General features: G+C 38.0%; 1 protein-coding gene and 1 non-coding gene across 2 annotated transcripts in view; one reads left to right on the top strand and one right to left on the bottom strand.

The window, feature by feature from the left end:
• The window catches only part of GPC6 (glypican 6), a 697,205-nt gene that overhangs the window by 609,726 nt on the left and 61,350 nt on the right, over positions 1 to 26,129 (top strand). The window contains exon 5 of the mRNA XM_015851542.2: positions 19,325 to 19,455. Within this exon, the coding sequence (XP_015707028.1) occupies positions 19,325 to 19,455 (131 nt within the window). The remainder of the gene's footprint in view (positions 1 to 19,324; positions 19,456 to 26,129) is intronic.
• Positions 1,965 to 2,023, bottom strand: LOC116652804. Its single transcript, XR_004306023.1, has one exon. It is a non-coding gene; the product is annotated as a U7 small nuclear RNA (small nuclear RNA).

Here is a 26,129-nt window from a genome sequence, read left to right as displayed (position 1 = left end):
ATTTGCAATATACTCTTTTTGGAAGAAAACATGTTTGCATTATATTGCCCTTACAAGACAAACCCTCTTCCCCTCACATCCTTCTTCAGACACAATCATTCAAACAGTATGTCCAAGAAAGGCCATTTTTACTCTTTTAAAAATAATCACATATGATTCCTGTCCTCTTGCTGGGGACAATATAAAAAGAAAAAGAAAAAAACAAAAAAATAGCCAGAAGAGTTTTCTCTTTCAAAGAGCTTCAGAAGGCAGCTGGATTTACAATAGAAGGGTAAGGTAGAATGGGACAAAGGAGTCTGCAACACTTTCTTTCTTCATTCTCTATCTAGTCTCTGTTTGATTAACAGATAAATGAAAAAGAGAAAAAAAGAATGTAAGAGGTGAACCTGTAATTATCAGAAACCCAAAGGCCACACAGCTCTCCCACAGAAGCTGCAGTTTCTTCCAAAAAATTCCTGCAGTTTATTTGAAGATGGAAATAATGTGATAGAAGAAGGCTGGAACATATTATTTTCAAACCGGGGTCTCACTTGACAATTTGAAGAACAGATTAGGCTATGAGTAAAGATGTGATTTAGCAGGAGAAATCAAGAGGGCAGCTGACTTTCTACCTTCCACTGCCTTGTGAACAGCCCATTCTCATAGCACTTTCTGTACTCTAGCTAGTTTAGCTCAACTAGACATAGCACTCATTTTACATTCAGACTATTGCATAAGTGCTAAGTGATGACCAATAAAATAAAAGGAAAATAGCTCCATGCTGTACATCATGTCAGCAGCTTTCTAATGCATGCACTGATTCAGTCCGTCTTCAAAGCTGGGTACTTGGGTTCATAGATTCGAGTTGGAAGGGACCTTTAAATGTCATCTACACCCACTTCCCTGCAATGAACAGGGACACCACCAGCTAGACCAAACCCTGGTCCAGCCTTAACTTGAATGCCTCCAAGGATGGGGCATCCACCAACTCTCTGGGCAACCTGTTCCAGTGCCTCACCACCTGGACTGTAAAACTTCCTAATATCTAATCTAAATCTCCTCCCCTTTAGTATGAAACCATTTCCCCCTGTCCTATTACAGCAGACCCTGCTAAAGAGTCTGTCCCCTTCCTCCTTCAGGTATTAAATAACAGCCTCAGGTCACTCAGCCTGTCCTCACAGGGAGGCGCTCCATCCCTTGGATGATTTTTGTGGCCCTCCTCTGAACACAGTCCAGTAGTTGACTAACTCCCTGAAGAGATGAATGTCAGCTTTCCTAAAATTAAGCTTTCTGATTTTACTCTTTGCCAGTCAAATATTCCTTAAGAGTGTGAACTCTACCGTGACATAATCACTATAACCCCAGCAGTCCTCAATCCTGATGTCACCAAACAGTTCACCCACACTGGTGAGCAAAAGGTCACATATTGCATCCTCCCAGGTGGGGATGCCAGTTACCTGGATCAAGAAGTTATCCTTGATAGATTCCAAAAGTCTCCTGGACCTCTTACAGTGCATTGTGCTACATTTCCAGCAGATGTCAGGGTGGTTGAAGTCCCCCACCAGTACGACAGTTTGTGAATGCATTGCCTCCTGTTGCTGAAGAAAGAAAGCCTCAACAGGCTCTGCTTGATCGGGTCACCTGTAATAGACATTGGCTTCTGACTCTCTCATGGCCAGGCTTCATGGACAGATCTTTACACGCTATTCCTTCTTTGATGTAAAAGGCAACTTCTCCTTCCTTGACTGTCCTTTCTGAGTATCTTGTAACGACCAATAGCCACACTTCCGTCATGGGAATCATCCCACCAGGTATCAATGATAGCAACATTATAGTTTTCCAGTAACATGGTGGCTTACAACTCTTCATGTTTCCCATGTTTTGGGTGTTGGTGTTGAGACACTTCAGCTGGGCAGCTGATCTTGTTACTTTCTTGGAAGATAACTCCTTGGTTCCTTAAAAAAAATAAATAAATAAATAGATTTAGGGGCTTCCCATGGAGTGGAACACCTGCTAGACAAATACTAAATGAGCGAAATCACTTTGGATGGGAGGTTCAGAGAATACTCTTAAGCTTGATAAATCAGAACAGAAAGCCATAGATAAGACAGGAAGCAGATGGAAGAAGTGTGATGGCTTTGGACTGAGCAGGGGCTTGCAAGGAGGCATGTCACATCAGGTATTGATATGGGACATGGATGTTCCCCCTGGCACACCATGCTGCGGGTTGTTGATGATCGTAAGGTTGCTGCAAAGCTGCTAATCTCTGACCCACAGCCTAAAATGGGTAAGGAGTACCATGGAAACATGCAGAGATGTGCTTGAACAGCTGAGGCTGATGAAGGCTGAAGCTGTGTCAGCAGGAGAAATTCCGAGCCATTTGCATGTGCCCACCAGGAAAGGAAGAGCTGCAGTGGCCAGGTCCTGCTAGTGGTTCCAGCACAGGCAGGTAGGACAGTGAGGGAAAGGAGGGCAAGAAGAAATACCTGAGTCTATGTTTGCCATTGCCCACTGGTAGAAGAAAGGAATTTACTTTTAGGCTCAGTGTGCTAACTTTGAGAGGTGGTTGATGCTCAGGGTTTCTGACCATATGGATCTGGGTTTTTAGTTGGTGTCAAGGAGAAACACCCAGCAGCTGATTGTACAGGTTCCGGCCTCTTATTTCATTACAAAACAAAGTATACTTTCTCTGTGCCTGCGCTATTATAAAATTTGAATTCAAATAATATTTATTTCATATTTGTCACTTTAAAATGCAAACAGGAGAAAATGTATATTACTGATGGATCCATCTGCGTTTGTGCTGGTGACACTGATCTCCTTCTGACTTCCTTCCCATTTCACACGGGTCACAAATTCAGCTCCTGCTCACGTTGTCTCCTGTCTGCAGTTAATGATGTGCCTAGTTGGAAAAGTGTGGCGGGGTGGTCATTTAATTCATTTTGATCAAAGTCTGCACCTCATATCTTCAATCAGAGTGAAAGTGCTTGGCCGGGTGCAGTGTTCGGTAATCAGTAGGGATAATGTACAAGCAATCCATCAGTGCTTGAAGCTGTTCTGTAGGGGCTCTCTCAGGGTCCCGAATTGCTTATCATAAGCAGAACTGATGCATTGCATTTTGTCCCTAACTTTTTTAAAAAATGGTGGAGACATTTCTGGAATTATTCCAATATAGCAGATTTGTAATTAGTTATGAGTCAAGGTCATGTTCTGTAGTTAGGTTTCTGATATCTTGCTGTAACATAAAACAACTGCTATATTCTCCCTGCAGCCTTGGTCAGAAAAATATGTGCACCCACTCATCCAAGGTTCTGCACACACTGGAACGCATTGGAGCTTGGCCACAGGGGCGGTCATTGCTCAGCTCCCCACTTACAATGCTGTAGGTTTTTCATTGTAAACCCACCCAAGGGGAAAAAATGCAGAACTTTGCATCCTGAAATCCTCTGTAAGCAGAAGTTAAATGAAGAACTTCCTCTCCCTTCCCTGCCAGACTGCCAGAAGTTTAGCATCCATAAGGACTCAAATAACAGCTTATTTTTAATATATATGTGGTAATTAGCTTATGGGAGTTAAATGCTAGGAAGCAGAAGGTTGATCCAGTTCGGATAGCTCAGGATCTCCCATCTACAAACAGGTGTTGATAAGACATCATGGCTTCTCTCCATCACAAGGCAAAGATTTTCTGTGCTGCCCCATTCTGTAGCATGTGGAGTCCTCAACATAATTGCTTCATTTTACATATTATGAATCTCAAACCATTAAATAATTCATCTGGTTATCTTATGCAGCATTTTCCTCCTTCTACGGGTAGTAGTCATAAATCATAACAATGTGCAAGAGAAAAAAAAAATAGAAAGGACAAAAAAGCATTGTAAAATGCTAGAGCATTCCAGGGATGGAAATGCCATCTTTTACCCAGACCTTTGTCCATCTTCTGTGCTGGGCTCATGCATGGGTCAATTTTAAGCAATGTAAATAGTCAAGCCCCACAGATCCACAGAATATGCCAAAAACATATCATGTGGATAACATTGTCTTGTCTTGTCCTTCATCCCTGGAGATATCCAGTCTCCTATAAATTTTGCAAAAGGATAGAAGGATACATTTCTGTAGGTTTCCTTTGTCAAATGGATCTAAGCTAAACTGTGAACAGCAAAACATAGCCACCAAGTGGCTTTTTTGGGACTACATTTTTACAGGGCTGGAAATTTGTGCTTGAATTCATAAATGCACTCTAGCTTTTGAGTTTATTTGCTGTGTGCTAGCAATTAAGATAAGAAATACTGATGTTTGAAGCCAGTGTTCAACTGTGTTTCTGGAAGGTTTATTTACTTACACTTTCAGTTATGAAATCTATATGCATGATGGTGGAGGTACATGCATGTATATGCATACAGTCACACGTACATAAAACACAGTCTCACAAAATAAAAGCACGTCTTCATCCATACAGGTAGAACTCCAATATTCTCTATAGAAGTAGGTGGTTGAAACAGCACTTGATAATGTAAAAGATAAAAACAGGTCTCAACAAATTATTTTGTCACCCTTCCCTGCAAATTTCAGCATTGTGTAGGGGATTAATTAAAGCAGGCTTTGTGATTAAAATCCTTTGATCATTTTTTTAAATGAATAATGGTACTTGGGGGAAGGATCTCATGACATACACCACTAATACTGCTTTAGGGACAGCATGAAACATGAAATAGGAAGAGCATTCAAACAGACGCATTTAGTTTTCTAAAACTGTCACAAGAAGACAGATAGATCATTCTTTGCACGAACACCTCTGTTCTGCAATTCTGTGCTGCAGAATTCATCAGCACTGGCTAGAGAGATATCTTACTTAAAAGCTGCAATACACATCTCCTCAAAACATTGCTCTGTTCCATGTTCTCATTCCTAATCAGATGTATGCAGCCTGCTTCATTTTCCAGCAGCATCCTGGATTCTCTGCTGGAAAAAGTAACCATGTGAAATGACTTTTCTGGGAGATGAAGCTGGTGTGAGGCACTTTGAGTAGCCCTCCCAAGGATGTACTTTTCTTCTGTCATACCTGAAGTAGAGAAAGATTTGTTATCTGCATGCACTGCAGAGATGCCTGGTATAGGAAATCTAAGGGGTAGAAGACAGCTGTCTCTTCTGACAATCTGATGTGAAAACAAATGCATTAACCTAGAAATTCCACAGCTTTTGATATGTGTTCTTGTAATTCTTCACTATCTGGAATAGAAGAGATACATATTCCTTCTCTTGCATCAAACTCTGTTAAAAACTTGATAAATAAAATGTTTTTCTAGTGATTGAATACAATTTGTATGTGATAGTATGATATTTGTGGGAAAATGAGATCTGAAAAAAATTACTGGCAATTTTCGAACTAAATTAAATGTATTGTAAAGTTTCCAGAGATGTTTGAAGATTTTTTCAGCTCATGACCCAAGAGAGAAACATACAAGTGCCTTCAGAGTCATTTTTCTTTTCCTTAGTTCTGCTTACATAGCCTTCTTACTGCAGGAAGCAGGTAGTAGTAGACAGGGTGCTGTATGTTTCAGATAACTCTGCCATTATCTTACTTATTGTGCCATCCAGAAGTGTTGGATAAGATGGGGTTGGAGATATCCAAACTTAATGCAGACCTTTTTTTTTTAAAGAAAAAAAGAACCACAAACCATACAAAAACCGGTGTTTGTTTCCTGATGACTCATCTAAAAGCTCAGGGAGAATGTGAGGAATTGACTGATACAAACTGAGGAGATAAAGAACTAAACTAAATGTGAATAAGGGTGTTTTATCTGATTGTCAAGAACATGCATCCAAAGCAACACAGCGTAATCCATTTTGTAAGTAAATCCATAAAACTACTGATCAAAGAGGATGCCCTAGTGGTAAAAGGATAAATAGCTGCATAATGACAGCTCTTACCTGAGAGACAACATTTTTGCAAACATAAAGCTCTGTAAAGCAACCACACACCAGAGCTGTATCTTAAATGATAAAAATAAAATAAAGTAAAATAAAAAAAATGTATCTAAATGGGGGGGAAAAAAAAAATCCAGAACAAATGTGTCTTTGGTGGCCTCTATCCCTATGAATAATTGTTTTTTGTTCAGTGCATAAAGGATTGAGTTTACCTTTATCCTTCCCCTATACAGCAGGTTGTTTTTCTGATCATATCTTTCTGCTGTCACAACCTGCTAACCATTTTCTCAGCCACACAATGTCTGTCAGGGAGCTGGAATGAATGCAAGCTAGCACGTAACTAGTTACTCCCTATTTTATCTGCATTTATTGTTACATCCTCTTTCTTCTCCATGAAATAGATAGGAATTTTTGAAACAACATGACTTTATGGGAACTTTCTTATTTTAGGAACAAATGATTTTTATGCCAAGAATTCACAACAAGGCTCAAATGTCTTGACGTATCAAGATATTCCTTTCTGTTGATGTTTAAATTTGTTTTAAATTTGTTCTAGTAAAACATTCAAAGCTCTCTAACTGCTTTCTAACAATGGGATGAGTACTGTAGAATAGCAATGGTCTAAGAATAACATCAGGTTATACTTGAGAAGGAGAAATTGGATATGACCTCATTCTTGGGCTTTCACAGTGCCCTAATGCCATTCACCAAACCTTTTCTGTGGCCATCTTTTGCCAATACTTCATGTAATAGCTTTCACTTTGGTTATAGATTCCAGCACCATGGCAGTCCCTATTTCGTAGAATGATAGAATGCTCTGGGTTGAAAAGGATCTCAATGATCATCTAATTTAAATCCCCCTTCTGTGTGCAGAGTCACCAACTGCTATTTCTACTTACACAAAGTAGCCTTTCTCTAATGTGCTGTTCCTACTAATTCACCTGGGAACATTTTTGCCTGCAGTGCCCACATCCCACTATGGGGCTGTTCTAGCTGCTACAGAATGCTCAAAGAGCCTTCCAATACACAGGGCATACTCCTGGGTACACCTCACATTTAGCCCCTGCAGTCACATATCACACTTCCTTCACTTCCTGCTGCAGATCCTGCTTTGATGGAGGCCACCTGAGATCTGGAAGCAAATGTTGGCATCAGTCAGACTACCTGATGGTAAAATATAGTATAAACCACTGTTAGAGCAAACTGCCTTTAAAAGGCAGCCTTCTCATTCTCCTTGTCCTTTTGATTCTTCTAGGATAGATCACATCCAGTTAAAAATGAATCCCCATGGGAAAGGGGTTTGGTTTCCAACCAGCTCCATCTGTACCTCTGCTATCTCTACAGTCAAACTTTGGCGTGTTCTTTTTCTGAGTAAGTGGCCACTCAGTTCACAGCAAATGGATTTCTACTCCTTGATTAGATAACCAACACTAAACACGGGAAAAAGGGAAGGAAAAGCTCTGTAAAGAGCAGCCTCAAAGAGATATGCAAAAATATGCAAATTTTTCATCACCTCTCTAGTTTTAAATTAGTAAGATTCCCTCTTATTAAAGGAAAGAGAAAAGTAAGATCTACCTTTTCACATTTTATCTTTCTCTGTTTGATTTACTGATGCTTTTGTTAAACTTCTTCTTGTACACTATGAAGAAACTGTGGTCTGGGATATGTGACAATGTTGAACAAATAAACCTGGAATACAGACACAATAATTTCTTCATGAATAAAAACTCCCCCACAGATTTATTTCAACTAACAACAAGTACACAAATATTTGCAGAAAAATAAAGAAATAAGAAGCATTATGTAAGGGGTGAGTTTAATATAGTGTCTTTTTCTGTAAATATGAAGGTATGAATGTTTGAAATAATAGAGATAAATATTTTTACTCCCTGTTTGGAAGACTAACACTAAAGGACAGAGTGCTTCTACTTCTATCTGTGCAAATCATCTTTGAAACAGCAGGTCTAACCTACTTTCCTAAAAGAAAATTTGAATGGTATCTCTGCTTTAGGGGAAAAAAAAAAAAAGTTGTTGCTAGGCTACTATGAGTATTTTCAAAACCTTTTAGTGCTCCTTTCTGAGTGGAGGAGGACCAAGTAAATCATCATTATTTATGGGTGTTGCTCCAAATGTAATGCCTCCTGTTCTATTATTGTCGGCACATGATGTCAGAAGCAGATGCTAGTGGTATGGCAGTAGAGGCTGAACTACCCTGCCATGTATTCCATTACATTCTGCTGTGTGTCAGATGGCAGCAGAGAGGCAGTCTGACTGAATGGAGTCTGACACGGTCATGTATATGAAGAAAAAGTGTGTCAATGAATTCTTCTATGTGACAAAAAATGGCATCCACTGACGTTCATCAACACTTGCTGAACATGTATGGAGACCAAACTGTGGATGTGAATGCAGTGTGCTGGTGGGTGGTACATTTCAGCAACGGCAACAGGAGCAGTAGTTCTCCACTGGTACAGATTTTTATGAGTATTGAATTCAGGCTTTTGTTCATCCCTGGCAAAAATGAACAGTTAATAATGTTGACAGGTTTGTAGCTTAGAATTTTCTCCATCAAATAGCATTCTTCTGCTCTTTATCTGTTGTAGCTTTAACAGAAAGAAACAGGAAGCATCACTTTTGAAACAGCCTGCATGTTATTAACTGTTGTGTTTCCTTACAAAGAATGTGGAAAACATTGAGGATATAAAACGTCTTAAGTTTTGCATTTACTGAAAGAGAGCCCAGTTGACAGGTCTTATGAGACCTTTTTTTAGTTAATTGACTGTTGGCAGTTCTAGTCGCCTGTGTAAAGATTTCCCATCCCAGCAGACAGGATCCAGTATCCAGTACAGCACATCAATATCAGATGATGTCATTTGTTTCCCACCTTTCTCCTTGAAAAAATATATGACAACTTCAAGAAGCATTTTAGACAATTAAACATTCCTAAATCAATTTTTAAAACACTGTTTGCTGGCTTTTTGTTTTCTCACTTTTGTTCTCTTTCGAAAACCTGAAAACGAATTCCCCTGCAGGTGCTTTCCTACTCCATTCCACAACCTTTGTTTGTTCTCCCCCAGGTTTTGAGTGGAGCCAAAACTGACATGTTTTATTTTGTTAAATAGGAACAAAAATATCAACTTAAGTACTACCTCATTCTGTCATGATAAAACTTGACTATTTCTGTACCAGCATTATCCACAGTCATTAATACAGCATGGGGAATAACAGTTTTTCATTTGCAGCCATACTGAGACAAGGGGAAACCAGAATTGTTCTTTTCTGTGGAAACAGAATAGGAATAAGCAACTACCTCCAAAACAAGTTATTGAAAAGATGCTTTGTGACCTTAGTAACTCCAGATCGGGTCACATTTGCTTGTTGTTATCATAACTGAAAAGATTAACATTTAAAGATATTTTTATATAGTTTTTTTCTTCAGGAAATTTGAAAGTTATTTTTTATAACAAATCAGTAAAAGGTACACTCTAATACTTATTCTTGCTTTTTGTGATAGTGGATCTGTGTCCTATTCATGCTTATACCTTCATGAATCTAGAACAGCTGCAATGAAATCAGAGTCTGTATCCCAAACACACTGGGATGCTGCATTGGTTATAACGATTCTGTTGGTAAGCAGAGGAGTCAAATTAAGTGAACGTGAATTGAGCCTAGGAACTGCTTGAAAACTGTCCTTTAGCACCAGTCAGTTTCAGAGGAGGAGCTCAAATGGGAGAAGAAGGTGGGACAGAATTGTGCAGTGGCTTAAATGCAGACACACAAAAGTGATATACGTGGGAGGTCACTAAAGGGGGAATCCAGTGTGAGTGCCTTTGCAGTAAGTTAGCACCTGCATCTTAATCCTTAACTAAAAGAAGGTGGGGGGGATCTCCCTCCAGAAGTCTCCAGATATGGGTTCTTTTCTTAATTTAGCATACAGGGAATCAGAGGACTATTTTCCTAAGTTCTTAAAACAGTAGGAACAGGTTAAAACTCAAAAGTTATGGATAATTGATCCCAAAACATTACCATACCTCCCTAGTTCCCCCTGTCAAGTTTTCTGACATTCAGCAGCCTTACAGGGACATATAACATATTGATATTCATAAATCTCTCTTGTATGAAATAGGTTGATCAGATATTTTTTCTTGTTGGAAAATGATCATTTTAGTAAATCAAAATTACTTGAGGGAGTATTAATACGATGGTTTCCTGGCTGCTGGCCTGGAAGCCCTGCCAATGTGTAGTCAGATAGCAGTCTTTCTGTGAAGAATGTTCCATTCTTAAGCTTTTCACCCACAGTTAAAACAATTCTTTTCCTGCTGTGAAAGTTTTAGTGGGAATCCATCTTTTACTTTTTGGCCAACTTTGTCTGTGTGTTGTTATTAATATTTATGCTGATTACAACATATCAGTCAAGTGGCCTTGTACAGTGAACGTTAGATTTTTATATTACTTCGACCTTCTCTAGACTGCATGAATATTTTTACTCTTGATCTCCCAATCATTTAAAAGAACAGAACAGAGATAATTTAGAATAGTTAAGGAGCTCAAGTGAGGATTTTACAACATTGCCCCTTTCCTATTGATTAGTTCTGTTTCATCCCAGTAATATCCTTAGTGCAGCTAGGCAACGTACAGAACTTGTTCTTTCCTTTCAAGAGGAATGTTGAAACAATAAAAGATAAGTCATACTGGACATATTGATTTGAGATAACCTTGATGTACACAATCTTTTGAGATTCAAACATTTATCTGGGGGGAGAGGGGAAAAAAACATTTCATTTGCTACATTGGGCCTTATTGAGAGAAAATGATCTTAGGCATCTAAAAATTCTCTGCATAGTGGCAGGCTTTTAAAAGCAATGAGATAACTGCAGAACATTTCCATATTAATCAATAAAACGAAAGGCAAAAATCAATTTTGTCTTTCCAAGCCTGTGTGACACTTTCCTAAAAGCCATAGCATTGGGATGGATACCTGCCAGCAGGGCTGGCCATAAGTTGAATATTTATGGCAAGGAAAAGCATTAAGTCAGCTCAGTGACAAAGTAGCAGGGAAGATATTATTCATGGGATGTCTATTCAAAAATCTGGCATTGGTACCTGCAAAATGTTATTTGAGATCTTAATGACTATTGTGGTTTCCTACATAAAACAAGAGGAAAAAAAAAAATCTTTTGTTCAGAAGAAAAAAAGGCTGAGTTTACCAATAGAACTGAGAAACATCCAGATGTTCTCTGGGAGCTGCGAGAACCCTAAGGAATCTGTCACATAGTCTTGGGATTAGCAAAGAATAAAGAAATTAATAAAATGTGACTCTAGTTTCATATTCTGCTTCCTTATTCCTGTACTGGAACAGAACCTCAACACCAAGTTAACATCCCCTTGTCACACACTGTTTGACAATCTTTTTCAGATAGTAGAAAGTTAGATTAAAAATTGGATGTTTTTTGAATGCTTGCATTTATAATTTCTGTGACGCTGTATCCAGGTGCTATTTCAGTGCATATTTAGGAAATAAGCATGAAGTTTTTTCTTTGGTGCTTTGCTCCTGCATGAGTTATTCCCAGTATTTAGCTTGAGGTTTGTTTGTAGTTTGGTTTTTGGAGTAGCTCTTTGGGGATTTTCATTTTGACCACCGCTCAGAATATAGTAGAATGATCTAGTGCCAATCAAAAAGCTGCTTTTTGAGTGATAATAGTCATCTCAGAATCCATTGTTGCCTAAAATACATTAGAACTTACTGATTTTCCTTATAAAATGACATCACTTGTTATCATTTTACTCTTCAGTCACATAGAACCATGAGATCCTTCTTGGATTTTCTGCAACAGTTTTCATCGTTCCCAGCCTGACTAGTAAAAACTAGTGCACTTTTTCACCTAACAATTTACTCCCATTTTCATATTACAGATCACTTACAAGTTGGTTAAAGCAACAAAATCTTAATCCTGTGAAGTCTGTTAAAAAGCCTTTGGAGCAAAATTTATGCCATTCTAAACTTTCTACCAGCAATTTAGGCTGTAATGTTAACTTCTAGATACCAAAAGTGAATGGAAGCCCAGCCATACAATCAAAGAAAAACTGTAGATCATGGAGGGATCTGAGGAGATGCTCAAGTGTTTAACTGTTCACATAGTGAACAGAAGCCTGTGCCTGTTGCGTCTTGTATCCTCACTCCACATCAATGTAAAGAAGGTTCCCCAACCTTCCAATTATCTACATTTTAGGCACTTAAGTCTGTGACAAGATCCTCTTTGAGCGTATGCTTTGTAGCCTGAGAAAATCCAGTTCATTTGGCCACTCTCTGTTTATCAGGTTTTCCAAATCTTTCACCATCTCAGGAGCCCTCCACATGTCTCCGAAGGGCTGGAAAACATTTGATTATTTTGATGCAGCATTCAAGATCTTCTACATTCCAGAGTAGAGATGATGGAACAGTAGTGAACAGACAATAAGAATGGCAAGTCTGTTACATTTAAGCGAACAACATATGACTCAAAAAATATTCTAACAAAGAGACAATGAAATAACTGTAAAAGAGTGCTGGTAGTCTTTCAGTGTTAGTAGTGGAATTGCTAAAAAGATCCTTGAGGCTCTACTGTCTGTGATCCTACCAATGTTACGTGAACATTTATATTCAGGAGAGTTTTACTACTGAATGAAGACACTGAATAAGAGATTTTTGTCTATAATTTACTATCTTCAACCATTTGAGCACATCTCATCAAAGGAGAGTGAGAGCTTTTAAAGGTTCCCAAAACCTTTATCTTAAAAGAATTACACAGATGAGTACATATTAATACAATTAAAAGAACAGGCTATAGCAGGAAGCATGTGAACATGTATCAATGAGAGCTATTTTATTTTCTAACTACATTTTCTGTGGCTGACAATGGGACTATTGAAACATCTCTTGGCATAAGGAAGAAGCAATAAGACAAAGACTTTATAAATGTGCAGCATCTTATACATTGATTTATGTCAGACATTCAGACAGAACTCTCAGAAACATTTGGCAGTAACATTTGCTTGAAGTCTGGTTCCGAACATCTTGAATTCAGCTCCCATAGGGTAGCAGAATCATAAAAGTAGACGAGGATTATCATTTTGCCTGGTCTTTGCTCCTTTCTTTCTGCACATGTGAAAAAAATAAGACACCATCTAGCAACAGTATATTTAATTATTTAGAATTGCTCGAAGTTATAGAAAGACAAAGAAGAAAAATGATTTTAGTATGGTTATTTTTTTCAATACATAGAGGAAACATCTGTTATTCAAAATGCTCAAAAAACTTAGTGAACCTACAGTTCAACCTACGAAATTCATTTTGTTGCTATCAGCAACAATAAGATGACAACTGCCTGTCAATATTTTTTTTCATACGTATATTGTACATGATATGAAAGTGATTTTTTGAGCTGTTATAAATAAAAGACAACGTTAGAGAACAACCTTGTGGAAGTGAAAAGAAGTTCTCTACTATTATTGGGTAAGGGAAAAGTTAGCTCATTTGTAACATTGGCAATACTTTTTTCTTCCTCATGAGTTCAGTAAGTGGTCTTGCTGTGAATCAAAATGGCCATGTAGCTGGTAAGAAATATCAAAGAACATGATATTAAACCTGCAACTTTTCATAACTGAAAGTAAACACTGATAATAATTACTCAGGTCTGATCAGCTAAACATATTATTTTTTCAGTTTTAAGTAATTAAATACAGATCATTTACATCAAAATTTATTTACATCAGTAAATAATTTAATTTTGGCAGGTGGAAATCCAAATAGAAAACACAGATCCCCCTTATATCAGTGAAGCATGAGTTTTAAGAAAAGTAACTCCCACCTCCTAAAAAATAAAAATAAAATCAGGAAAACTTCAGAGGAAGACTGAGGATTTTAATGCTTTTACGTTAATACATGTGTGGAGCTTAATGACAGTTACAGGGGGAAATCTGTCAATTAAGTCTCATCAGAATAGAATAGTATAGTGTTTTCATATGAATAATAAAGTGAAAAGGGGTAAGGTAGACTCTAAGAAAAACACCAGTATTGGCATCACTGCTGCATTTTATGCTGGTTTTCTGAGAAAAGAGTTCTTAGCACCTCATTAAATGTGAGGTGGAGTTTTACCTTCCTCTTCTTGAAATTTCTTTAGTAAATCATAATCTAGCTGTAAAAGTTTTGGCAGAGAATTACACAGATGTCTTTCTGCTGTTATTATATTTCCAAGAAGTCAGTGTGTACCTACAATTCACTTCTCAATTTTTCTTTTTTTATTTGTTTCATTAATTTACCATCCAATGCTCCAACATTTTTGTGGGCATTATTTACATTTAGTGTCACGCTGGAAAATTCAGTGAGTTTTAGCTACATGATGCAGTAAATACAACCCAAACTCCTCCCTCTCTCTATCCTTGGTCAGAATGCTGGTAAAGTACTGAATGAGCAGTGCTTAGCAGTCCAGATTATTTACAGTTATTATCCTTTTCCAAAACTGCCACTGCCATGCCTAAGTTCATGGTAAGCCACAATAAGGTGCTCAGTCTGTTTTCAATTCATCTCTTGCAGTCCACTGACTTGTGCATAGACAAACTCTTTGAAGCATCCCAAATAAAATTACTCTTTACTATTGTTCACAAAGAACTATATGAACAAGAACTTCACAATCCTTCATAAATGTTAGATCAAATGTACCAAAAAATAGAAACCTCCAGAAAAGAAATTTCAGTAGAGGTTTTTCTCCCGTTTTCCCTTGAAACAACATATAACCTAAGATTTCACAATGGACATGAAATTCAGTAATTTGACACTATTGTTTTTAAAGCATTCATCTACAGCTGCTTCTCTGGATTCCTCTGAGGAAAGCTCAGCCACTGGTGAGATCTCACTGATAATATAAAAGTAGGACAACAGTGCGTGAAAGGAAAAAATGATAGCATAGACAAAGCATTCAGACCAAAAGAAACCCTGTGAGATTTCTCACAAATCCATGTGTTCTCTTCTCCTTTTGTTTCAATTTGCAACAGGTTTCCCAAGGAGGTTGTGGATGCCATTCCCGGAGGCATTCAAGGCCAGGCTAGATCTGGGCAGCCTGGTCTGGTGGTTGGCGACCCTACACACAGCAGGGGAAGTGAAACTGAATTATCACTGTGGTCCTTTTCAACCCAGACCATTCTCTGATTCTATGATTCCATGATTCTATAATTCTATAAAATGCAACATAAACAGCAAGATAACACTTTTGGTATCAAAAAAGGTCAAAAAGACACTGTCTTGATGCAGTTCATAGGAAGCAGAGGCAGATTCCTGTGTATTTATTTTTTATCTATTGTTTTGCCCAAACATGTTCCAGGTTCACTAAAGCTCATCAAATGTGGCCTTCTGCATATTTAAGTTAGACAATGAAAGACAGCATAGTGATCAGCTGTGTCTTGTTCTTCTCATTAAAACAGCACTTATAAACTACTTTTAAAAATATAAAAAGTAAAAATAAAATCTGAAAAGTAATAGGAAAATCTCTGCCAAATCTCATATATTGCTGAGAATGAAGCAGTGTACTTCTAAGCCTCATTGTCAGAAACCTATGTTATTTCTTTGGAGAGATTATGAAAGCATTTAAGGCTGCTGTGCCTGTTCAGAAAAGAAAAGAAAAGAAAAAGAAAAAAAAAAAAAAGCATTTTTTATTTATTACAAAAACATTAATTAAACTCTCATTAACATCTGAGCTGACTGAGAAATTATTAAACCCACACCTACGAGTCCTGTGAACCAAATTATGCTTTATTTGAGTTCAATGGTCTGTTCTTGACAGGAGTCTAAAACCGAGACACATAGATTTTCCTAACTTCATTTTGAAAGCTTTCTGTCTTCTCCTATAATAATACAACAATTTTAGGAGGAAAAAAGAGGCTTGGGATAAAGCACTGCATATATATTTTTACGTGATTATAGATTTGAAGAGCTACAAACTGTGAAGAATTATTACACCATTTTGAATGATTTCTTATAACTCTCAGATGATTAAATTTTATTTGATTTTCATTAATTCAATCTAACAGGTTTTATTTAATTAAATTGCATAGAATATGTCGTGCATTTATATTTTATGTATTCATACAGAATTATACAAGTGAATAAAAAGTTCTAGGAACAGAGCTAGAGTTGTGGCTAGCAAATAAGAAGATAAAACCCAAAGAGTTGAGGGAATATTTTCCAAGTGAGAAATTCACCTAAAGAAAACACACTTTTTTTCCTAGATATCAATGTTAAGAAAATTCAGCCTGAATCTTGGTTGGAGAGCTAGCTCAAAAATTCAGTAGAAAGAGGCCACTGCAGTAGTGATTATGTCTCCAAGAGGCTCACCCACTCTCAGTAATATGATTTTCTCACTCCTGAAAGCTTCTTTCAGTCTGGGTCTGTCAGATATCACCCAGATAGGTTTGACTTAATATTAGAAATGACAGTGGTTAGTGAAAAGGTAGTAGAAAGAATTCAGTCAGACAAAGACTGAGACAATCATTTTGCAGTTCACAGAAATGTCACTTACTCATCTTCTCTTGCTTGGCTGAGCTGGTACTCCTCTCAGAACGAGACAGGAGTAACTCATCAGTCCAGCCACCACTAAATCATCCGTGGCCCCACACACCTTACTGAAAACAAAAACATCACTTTTCAGTTTGTACAAGAGCTTACCTGAATTTTGCCATTGCCCATGTGATAGGGCTTCCAGACTGAGTTGGACCCTAAAATGAGCCTTCAAATAGCATAGCCACTTGAATCAGCCTCAAAAATAATGTAAGATAAACCTGTTTTACTTTAGCCCTTGAAACCTTCTTTTCTATTTTACATGTGGATATAGCCCATGTGATTTAAACATATACTTGACTCTACCATTAACTTGAACCCAAGCTCTTGAAGCCACCATCAGTTCTGTAACCAGAATATAACAAGGAAGTTCAACACAGCAAAAGGCTCATAGAGATCTCTGACAGCCAGGAATTAACCACATTCCTCAGCCTCTACCCACTTCCCCTGCAAAGACTGAGGCTGCTATTGTAATGCAAAAGCTGAGGTTATGAACCGAAGCTAATGTAATGGCAGATGTTTTATTTTGTTTTGTTTTGTTTTTTCTAAATATACCAATTGTCTAAACAAAGAATAGATCTTATTTTATATTTTTTAGTACTATTCATTTTGAAGTTGATAGCACTTTGCTTAAGGTAAGACTGTTTTGACAACTGAAGATGTGATTCTTGTTCAGTCAAGGATGATGCATTTTTTTGTCACATAGGTGAGATTCCTTTTCAAGATTTAATTCAGAACTAGCAATCCTTATTATCAGAAGAAACAGTAAGTGAACTAATGCTACCACTTGTTCTCATGAAGGACCTCCTGCTCTGTTCTCAAACCAACAGCTACCTATTTACTGACCTCTATTTCAACAAAGTCCCTTATCTCAAACATGTACTTGAGCTCAACACCAGACTTGTTCAGATTGTTAGTTTCCAAATTAAACTATGTTGGATTAAGGAAGTAGGTGTCCCGAAATTAAGCTGTGAACTACTTCTATAATGAATAACTAAACACTAATTCTTCTATGCATAAACTCTTATCTCAAACCTAAGACCAAACAAAGCCCAAGCCTCCAGAAGGCAGACACCACTTTTGCCAGAACAATGCTAGTAGCTGTGGCAGCAGGGATTTAGGCCGATCTCATTACTTGTAAATTTTAGAGGTATAAATGTTTTATACATTACATTCTAAATTTGTGGGAAACAAAATCCTTTACACTACACCGTAATTCCATGTGTGGAAAAATTAAATGCATGCATGAGCAGGTATATATATGTGTGTGCCTATAAATGTATATATCCTTGCATGTACATAAACTATTTTGGTTCCTCTGTCAGTGTTAGGTGCTGTTTTCATTGAGCCACCCCTTGAAAAGGGTTTAAACTAAAGCATTTTAAAATAACAGACTGTCAAAATAACACCTCCATTTGAAACTAAATTGCTATCATCTCACCATTTCTCACAGTTAGTGACAAGTGTAATACACCCCACTCCAAACAAGAGGCATTCCCCTCTTACTAGCCTAAAAGCACTGTGACATATTAGACATGAAATTACAGAAGTGCTCAGGTAAAAAATGCTAATTTTAATTTCAGTGGGATATTTAGACACTCACTGATTGCATATAAACTGTTAACATACTGTACACCTCAGGTCAGGCTGTGCATAGATGTTTGATTCTCAGCTACTCGTGTGAGACACCAGCCCCTTCTTTCCCACATCCACAGATTCATGCTTCTGTGTGAAGGAAGGAGACAGCCATGCAGGCAAGAAAGGAGTCCCAGGACTCTCTAAACAGGGATAGCACTGCCATCAGCGCAGTGAGGTGCTCTATACCTCTTGGCATAGCTTTGCAGGACTGGTACTTACTGCAGCAAAGAAGAGAGGTCTGTTTTAGGAGGAAGCCTAGATAGCACATTTTGAAGCCTAAGTTTGAGGGATAAGGAAGAGAGTACGTGAAGATTTTTGTTTATTTTGTTAATATTGCTTGTGGGTTTAAATGTACATAGATTCTGAAAGTCTTAGATGCTTACATATTAGAGGGAAAAATGTAATGTTCAAAAGCATAGTATAAATGCAGTATATCAGATGACAGAAAGTGTGATAAATCTGTATCTGTGAATCAATGGACATGAGATGTGGCAAATTGTTTTTTATTGTTAATTTCATTTCAGTTGCTTTGTTTTTATTTATTAGTGAGCTCTTCCAACTAACACTGTTTTTGAGAGGGTCTCAAAAGCAAATTAAGTAAACAATTCTCTTTAAATTCAAAAACAACAAATATATTTTCCTGTATAGCATTTCAACTACGGTTTGAAATGTAGCAGGGTGAACATGGTTTATACCTATATACTATGGCAGAAATCCAATGTTCATCTGCTGTACGTATTGAGAGAAAATGAGATCATTAAGGTCGGAAAGAACAGCTGCTTTAATTATAACACCCTGATATATCATATCAAAGTATTCATCATCTCACATGGCCCCTAAGAGCATATGCCAGGGATTCATTTCTATCATCCTGATTCTTCTTGGGACAGAGAACACATAAGTGCACTCCAGAGCACTGGTTGCTTCAAGTGCTTTGAGGCTGTGTAAAATAATTGAACCCCAAGCTCAATAATGCTGCAGCAACTATTATTAATCTAACTTCTACAGTCTCCATTCCTCTTTCTGAGGTGGTGGTAGTGGAAGGGGGAGATATTCCTGCTGACTGGGGAGCTGCACTGCAGGCAGTTTCCCCACTGTCACACATCCCCACACCGCTGCCCAGAGCGTTCGGTCTGTCTGAGGCACCTGAAGGTACCTCTTCTTTAAGGGAATGGCTGCTTTGTGTTTTAACAGATGCTATGCTTCTGGTAGCGGAGAGATTAGAGGGACCATTCAACATTGAATCAGTCATGGATCCTATTGATGTCAAGATTTCTGAAGCCATCATGAACATGCAAGAAAACAGCATGCAGGTGTCGGCAAAGGTACTGTGTGAGTTGCGCCTTCTCTGTTGCTCACTATCACAAGGAGGAGAAAAAAACTTATCCAGCACCTTTTTTCTGCCTAGGCCTTAAGAGAGATTGTCCAGACAATAGAAATTGCATTTGTTCATCCAACAGTTCTGCCTTTGAATCCTTTGTTCAGTTAAGCAAGCCAGAAGTTTTAAAAATGGAGCCACGGGGAGAAAGGTATCCTTTAGCAAACTTCAAGTTAATAGTAGCAAGAACTTTGGGGAAAACAGACACTGCTAAAAATTAGAGGTAACTGTGAGTAATACTATGTAGAGTGCATTTTGTAACTTCTGCTTGTGTCTTATCTGCGACTCCCTGTATTAACATCCACACACATTTTGATCTGTTTAGGTCAGGCTGCAGCACAATGTGTTTGAGGTGAATAGAAAATGATCCATTTAACCTCCTTTAATATCCTCCCTAGGGACATATCATTACATTGGACAGCCTCTGATTAGCAGACCTTAGTTTGATGGAGTTTTGTCTGGATTCTGACATAAAGATAAACAGAGTTAATGATACCAGCATCCTCCTTTCCATTTTTAGTGTGTCTGTGTGCACAGATCACCACCACCTCTGAACCCTGCGTTAATAAGGTCCTTTGAATTCAGAAGCAGGTGCTGTTGAGCCACCAGTCACTAATTAATACCTTTTCCTTAATATGCATCAGTGCACTGCAGTTCAAAAAACTGAAAGTCAACAGTTTGCCAGGTTTTCTGCGTTGAGAGTTTCCATCCACATGGATTTCCCAGGAGCCAGTTAGGTGCTGGTGAGATGGCTACCTGAGTTGGTGAGTTTCCATTGCTTGAAAGGAAGTTGCCATGGCTGGGAAAATTGTGGGGGTAAAAGGCAGGAAGCTGAAGTTAGCGTTCTTCCTGCCAGTCCAAAATTAGATGATTTTACAGGCCAGGTTCTGTAGGAATATAAAGATTTCCTTCAAGATGCTATTACTTTCAACTTCCCTAAAGTTACTTGGATTTTAAAAGCAGTCTACATCCTGAGCAATGAGACTTTGTTCTGGCAGCAGTGATCAATGAGTTTATCAGCCAGACATTTGAGAAATCAAAGGCCAGCTTCAGAAAAGTCAGACCTTGCCTCAGAAAAGAAACAGAAAATATTTTCACTGAAAGCTGACCAAAGTCTCAGGTGTCTTTCCTTTTCATTTGCTCCAATCTCACAGCTTTTCTGTTAGTCAGGAAGCTGCATTCCCTGCCAGAATCCAATGACATCGCCTTGGCACAAGCTCATCTCACTACTCATTTGCAATAGAGAAGGCTGTCGTATCCCTCAGAAATATTTTATTTGCTATAGAAGTTAATAAATCACTGAAATTCCATTTTCACTCTAGAGTTTTTCTTCTAAGAGAAATCTTATCCAATAATTTTTCAAAACTATATCAGTGAAATTTATTTCACCGTATTTTCACTGATAACTAAAATGTCTTTTCTTGAGGAGCTTTTGTATTTTCTGTGTAGACCATTATTCTCCAGAAATGCATTTTTTATTTGTTTTCCTATGTTACATCCCTCTTTTTTCGTGCCCTAACATATGGAAGTGTTTTGTTATTAAAGTATGAGAGAGCAAACCCTTTGGGTTCAGTTCTGTGATCTTCTATGTCTGTCGTGTCAAATCTATAGAGATTACATATGGGCAGACTTTGCACCATTCATCTATTGTCTTATTTTTCTCCCTTATACATACTGACCACTTAGATCTTCAGTAAAAATGACAGATACCTTGCCAGACGTAATGGGGTGCATGGAATGCAATTGCAGATCTAATGTAGGAGAAAAGCCACGCTTGTCAAATACTCTGAGACTGCTCAGAAAGCTTCAGGCAGGGTGTTGAAATCATGCTATTTTCTCTTTCTTCAAGCAATTTTGTACCTTGCATTTGACTGTATCCACTGAAAATGTGGTGACTGGAAATCACAGCCTTTTTTCCACAATTCAGTCAGCGCATTTTTACAATGGGAAAATGATGATGCACTAATGTCATGCTTGCAACACCCACATACACACAGATTATTCTTCACCACTGACATGCAGCTTTTTCTATCTGAATATCTGGCTGATGTCTGAAAAGAGGCTCTATCCTTTGTTCAGTAGCACTTAGGGCCATTTTGTGTTTTGTTTCTCTCTTCAAAGGAATGAGAAAACTTACAGCAAACAATGGCTTTTTCAAGGAACTCTCAGTAATCTCATCCCCTTTTCAGGCAGAAGACCCAGAGATCATTTAAACTAATATCCATCCCTTTACTTTTTCAAATAGCTCAGTAAATTGCTCTGTTCCAAAATTAATTCCCATTAAAACTATCAATTTGTCTTTGTGTTGCAAGATATATGTTTTATATTATTCCATCTGCAATTATATATTGAAATTTATTTGAGAAAAAGATGTTTGGTATAATACATTTACTATACATTCCCATGCATAGGGAGGCAAAATTCAGTGACCAACAGTGCATGCTTTTCAATATAATAATTGTGTTAGAATATGCACAGCCTATTCAGAACTATTTTTCTGAGAAACGGTCTTCATGGTTACAGCTATACTGATAAATAAAAGGGGAATAAGAAGCAGTGCCTGACCTTGAGGCCAGAGTGACGCAGACCAGTTCATTTCTATACTGCTGAGATCCACATTCTTTGAGGTTGTTTCATTCAGCAAAGAACAAGTAGGAGCAGTCCAAAAAAAAGCCAATGAACTAACCATTAATCAGTACAGACAGACAGAGCTTATTGCTGGAGTTCACATCTTGTCTTTCATTTCCTTAGGAGAGACAAATACACTGTCTTTCACTCTTGATGGGTGAACATCAATATTGAAACAAAACTGTAGAGGTGCCACAAGTACCTCTTCTATCTTTGTACTTCTGACCAAGGATTTACAGTTGCAGCCATATCCCAGTACCCATCACTGCATAAAAAGGAGCATCTCTGCTCCTAGGTCATTGACTTTTCGTGTTTGTAAGCTGACTGTAGTTGATTCTTTCAGCACAGTTCACGTTAACAAGGTATTGGTATTATGCTAAGACCTTCCAATTCATCCTGAGGATGGAATCCTCTGTTTTCTTGATGTTTCTCTGCAGTCTGTATTCAGGGCTGACTGTTTAGAAAGTCTGACCACAAATCTCTAAGCTTCATATGCTGCTCACTTTATGTGGCTGTCATATCCCTGAACAACAACCCCAAGAGGTCCTCATTTTGCCTTAGGGAAAGTCACATTTCTGACAGTTGCAATATTTGGAGATGCTTTTGGGAAGGTAGCAATGGTTTACAAAGTCAAACCCCAAGGTCTTCTGCAAGAGAAATATACATGTTCTGAATCAGACCTGAGTTTCCTTTTTCCAGATATATGCAAGAACTAAAGGTCATCACAAACAAATTCCATTGCCTCATCATCTAACACTCGTAGCCATCCTCACAGAGTACCTTCTGCAAACCATCCTTGCATAGTGAAAAAATTATCAGTCTAGGCTGTCCGTATGTTTTAAATGTAGACTTGGCTATGTGGGTCTACTCAGGCTTCAGTAGTCTCTGAGGACAATATCTGGTAATAATCAGGTTGCAATGGATTGACCATACAAACATGATAAAGAATTTCTTTACTGTGAGGCTTACAGAGCACTGACTGGAACAGGCTGTCCCAAGGTTGTGGTGCCTCCTTCTCTGGAGATATTTGAACCTGTCTAGATACCAACCTTTGCAACCTGCTCTAGGGAATCTGCTTTAGCAATGGACTGGTTTATCTCACAGAATCACAGAATTACCCGGGTTGGAAGGGACCTCAAGGATCATGTAGTTCCAACCCCCCTGCCTGTCAGGGCCACCAAACATATGCCTTTACTAGATCAGGTTGCCCAGGGCCCCGTCCAACCTGGTCTTGAACACCTCCAAGGACGGGGCATCCACAACCTCACTGGGCAGCGAGGTTGATCTCCAGAGGTCCCTTCCAATCCCTATGACTCTGTGATTCTGAGTGATCTTGTTTCTCCTGATAATGTTTGAGACATCTTTATTACCGAAATCTGTGTCATCAGGAGTGACACATATTTATGATTTGAAAACAAAAGTGATAAAATCAATTAATCTATATATTGTTACTCATGGTTCAGTTCATATTCAAAATATAGCATACATATGCTTAACTCTTATTTTCCCTCTCCCTGAGTATATTCAGGTTGATACCAAATATCTATGATCTTTCTCAATCCTGGCCAAAACAAACTTGCTTGAAGTTCTTCACAAACTTCTTGTAAGGCTGCCAGCACCTTTGTCTTTCTTACTTGCTTGAAGTAAAAGAGCAAATCCTACACTTCAGTAACATGAATATTTAGTATCTGACTTCTGCAGAGATTGCTTGTTCACGAGAAGTGGAAGAAAGCTCACAAAAGAGCAGAAAAGTGCTTCAATGCCTCAAAATGTAGAAAATTCTCACTTTAGTTGTATCAGCATAATTTTGTCTTCTTTGCTTCTCAAAACACAACATACACTGGACTATTTTCCACATTTTAAACCATCTGGTTTTATACATATATGTTTGGCTGCTCTAAGTGTTATTTGGATACCATGCCAAGATTTTTGCTCATCCATAAAGGCTATCCCCATAGCTGAGTCTCCCATTAGTGCATCTTAAATCTACTTTTATCTAAGCTGATGGATGTGCCATTTTAACCCATAGATATATGTTCCTTTCTGGCAATTACTTCAGCTAAAAGGATGAATGAGCTCCATGACATAGCGGACTACTTATGTATTATTTATAAGAAGGAAATCTTCATAAAACTACTTGTCCAACTTTCTTCTTAAAATAGCCCTAGAGTTTCATATTAACAAAACCTCTTCATTTATCTGTGTTCTTTCCAGAGCCCTGTACTTTAAAAATATAATGGCACTTCAGGAAAAAAAATCAATACTATTCTATCTGAAGATGAGAGAGTCAATGGAGCAAGTTGTACAGGGACACTCAATAGGAAACACTGAGCACTAGTACGTCTAAATAACAGTATGACTCAAAGCTTCATAGATTCACAAATTCTTTCTGCTGGGATTCAAAACAGTAAGTTCTCCTAGGAAAAATAACGTCCTTTTTTACAGTATCTGCTCACTCATCCTGAAGTAGATACCTCCATTTAGCCAGCTCAATAGAATTCTTCACTGGCTCTGCTGATTCGATCGCATGTCTTCATTCATATTCCTGACCACACAGGTTTTCTGCTCTTTGTGGCACCTTAGGATGCATCATAAGAGCTTCAGCTGCAGTTCAGAGGGGAATGGTCTCCCATGGGTCTTGTGTTAAGACAGTGTCAAAAGATATCAGATATCCTAGGATATCACAGATGATTATAGATGCCATTGTGAAAGCAATCAAAGGGAGCGTTTCATCTCCACTGCCTGAGACGGGTGTTTGGATGATTAACTCAGATACAGACACCTACATACATACACCTAAATTTTGGTTTCCTAATTTCAAATGTAATTGCTTCTCTAAATTCAGATAAAGTGGACAGCACTGATTATATATGAAGTGCATTTTTTTTATAAGAGTGGATTTTTGCTGCTAGCTCACAGCATGTGTAATGGGACACCAGCAGATATTCCTATAAATTGTTCTGAACAGCTCTGTGAAGTACTTAATGTGCTTCTTCTTAGGGAGCATTTGTTAATTTCAGGTATCAGCTTTACATTTTCTGTCTTGTCAGTTAATACCTGGATGCAAATTAGAAAATGTGGTCTTTGCACTCAAAATTTAGTTACAGATCATTGCATCCTTACTGCATTTTTGCCAGGTCATTTAAAAACTAAATGATTTCTTCTTCCACGATCTAAAAATTGCTATCTAATTTCTACCTCTGCTATTGTCTGGCTGTAAATAATTTTATTCATACAAAACTACTAACTACAACCATGAAGTGAAGTGCCACCATATCTGTGCTAGTTTTTCATGTATGTCAAAAGATAAATTAAATTATGCAGACTCATAGCTACTCCACATGATCATACAGGTAGCCTAACACACTTTGTGAATATTAAGGAGAAGATTTAAGACTAGGCTGGATGTGGCTCTGGGCAGCCTAGTGTGGTAGTTGGCAACCCTGCACATAGCAGGGGGGTTGAAACTAGATGATCACTGTGGTCCCTTTCAACCCAGGTCATTCTATAATTCTGTGATTCTCTGATTCAGTGCCCACACTTTTCTTTCCTCTGAGAGTCAAGTTGCATAATTGCTATTTGTATCTGTAAGCAAACAGTCTGACTGTTGAACAAAGGGGACTTCATAGATATCTAAATAAACAGTTAAGATTTTAATTCATAACATAATCTATAGTCAGAAGAAATATGTAAAATTTTCCCAGCACATATATTTGTCATTTGGACAAAAAGTTTTTGTCTGGCATTAGGGTTTTATAAAAACTAGCTTACAGTAAATGATGATGTTTAATTCCTTTTTCTTCTGAATGATGGCAAAGCGGTAAAAGTAGACAACTGTAACAGAAAGAAGCATTATTCCAGAAGTGAAGACAATGGCATTAAGGCAAACACTAAGATCCTGTTTCATTGGAGAACTTGAAAAAATGTTATTGCATGAAGAGTCTACCTCCTTTCAGTTGACCAGCTTCTGTAAGAGTTCCTCTGGGATACATA

This window comes from Coturnix japonica, chromosome 1, assembly GCF_001577835.2.
Source record: "Coturnix japonica isolate 7356 chromosome 1, Coturnix japonica 2.1, whole genome shotgun sequence".
NCBI classification, from domain to species: domain Eukaryota; kingdom Metazoa; phylum Chordata; class Aves; order Galliformes; family Phasianidae; genus Coturnix; species Coturnix japonica.
This window is presented reverse-complemented; position numbering and strand designations above follow the sequence as displayed.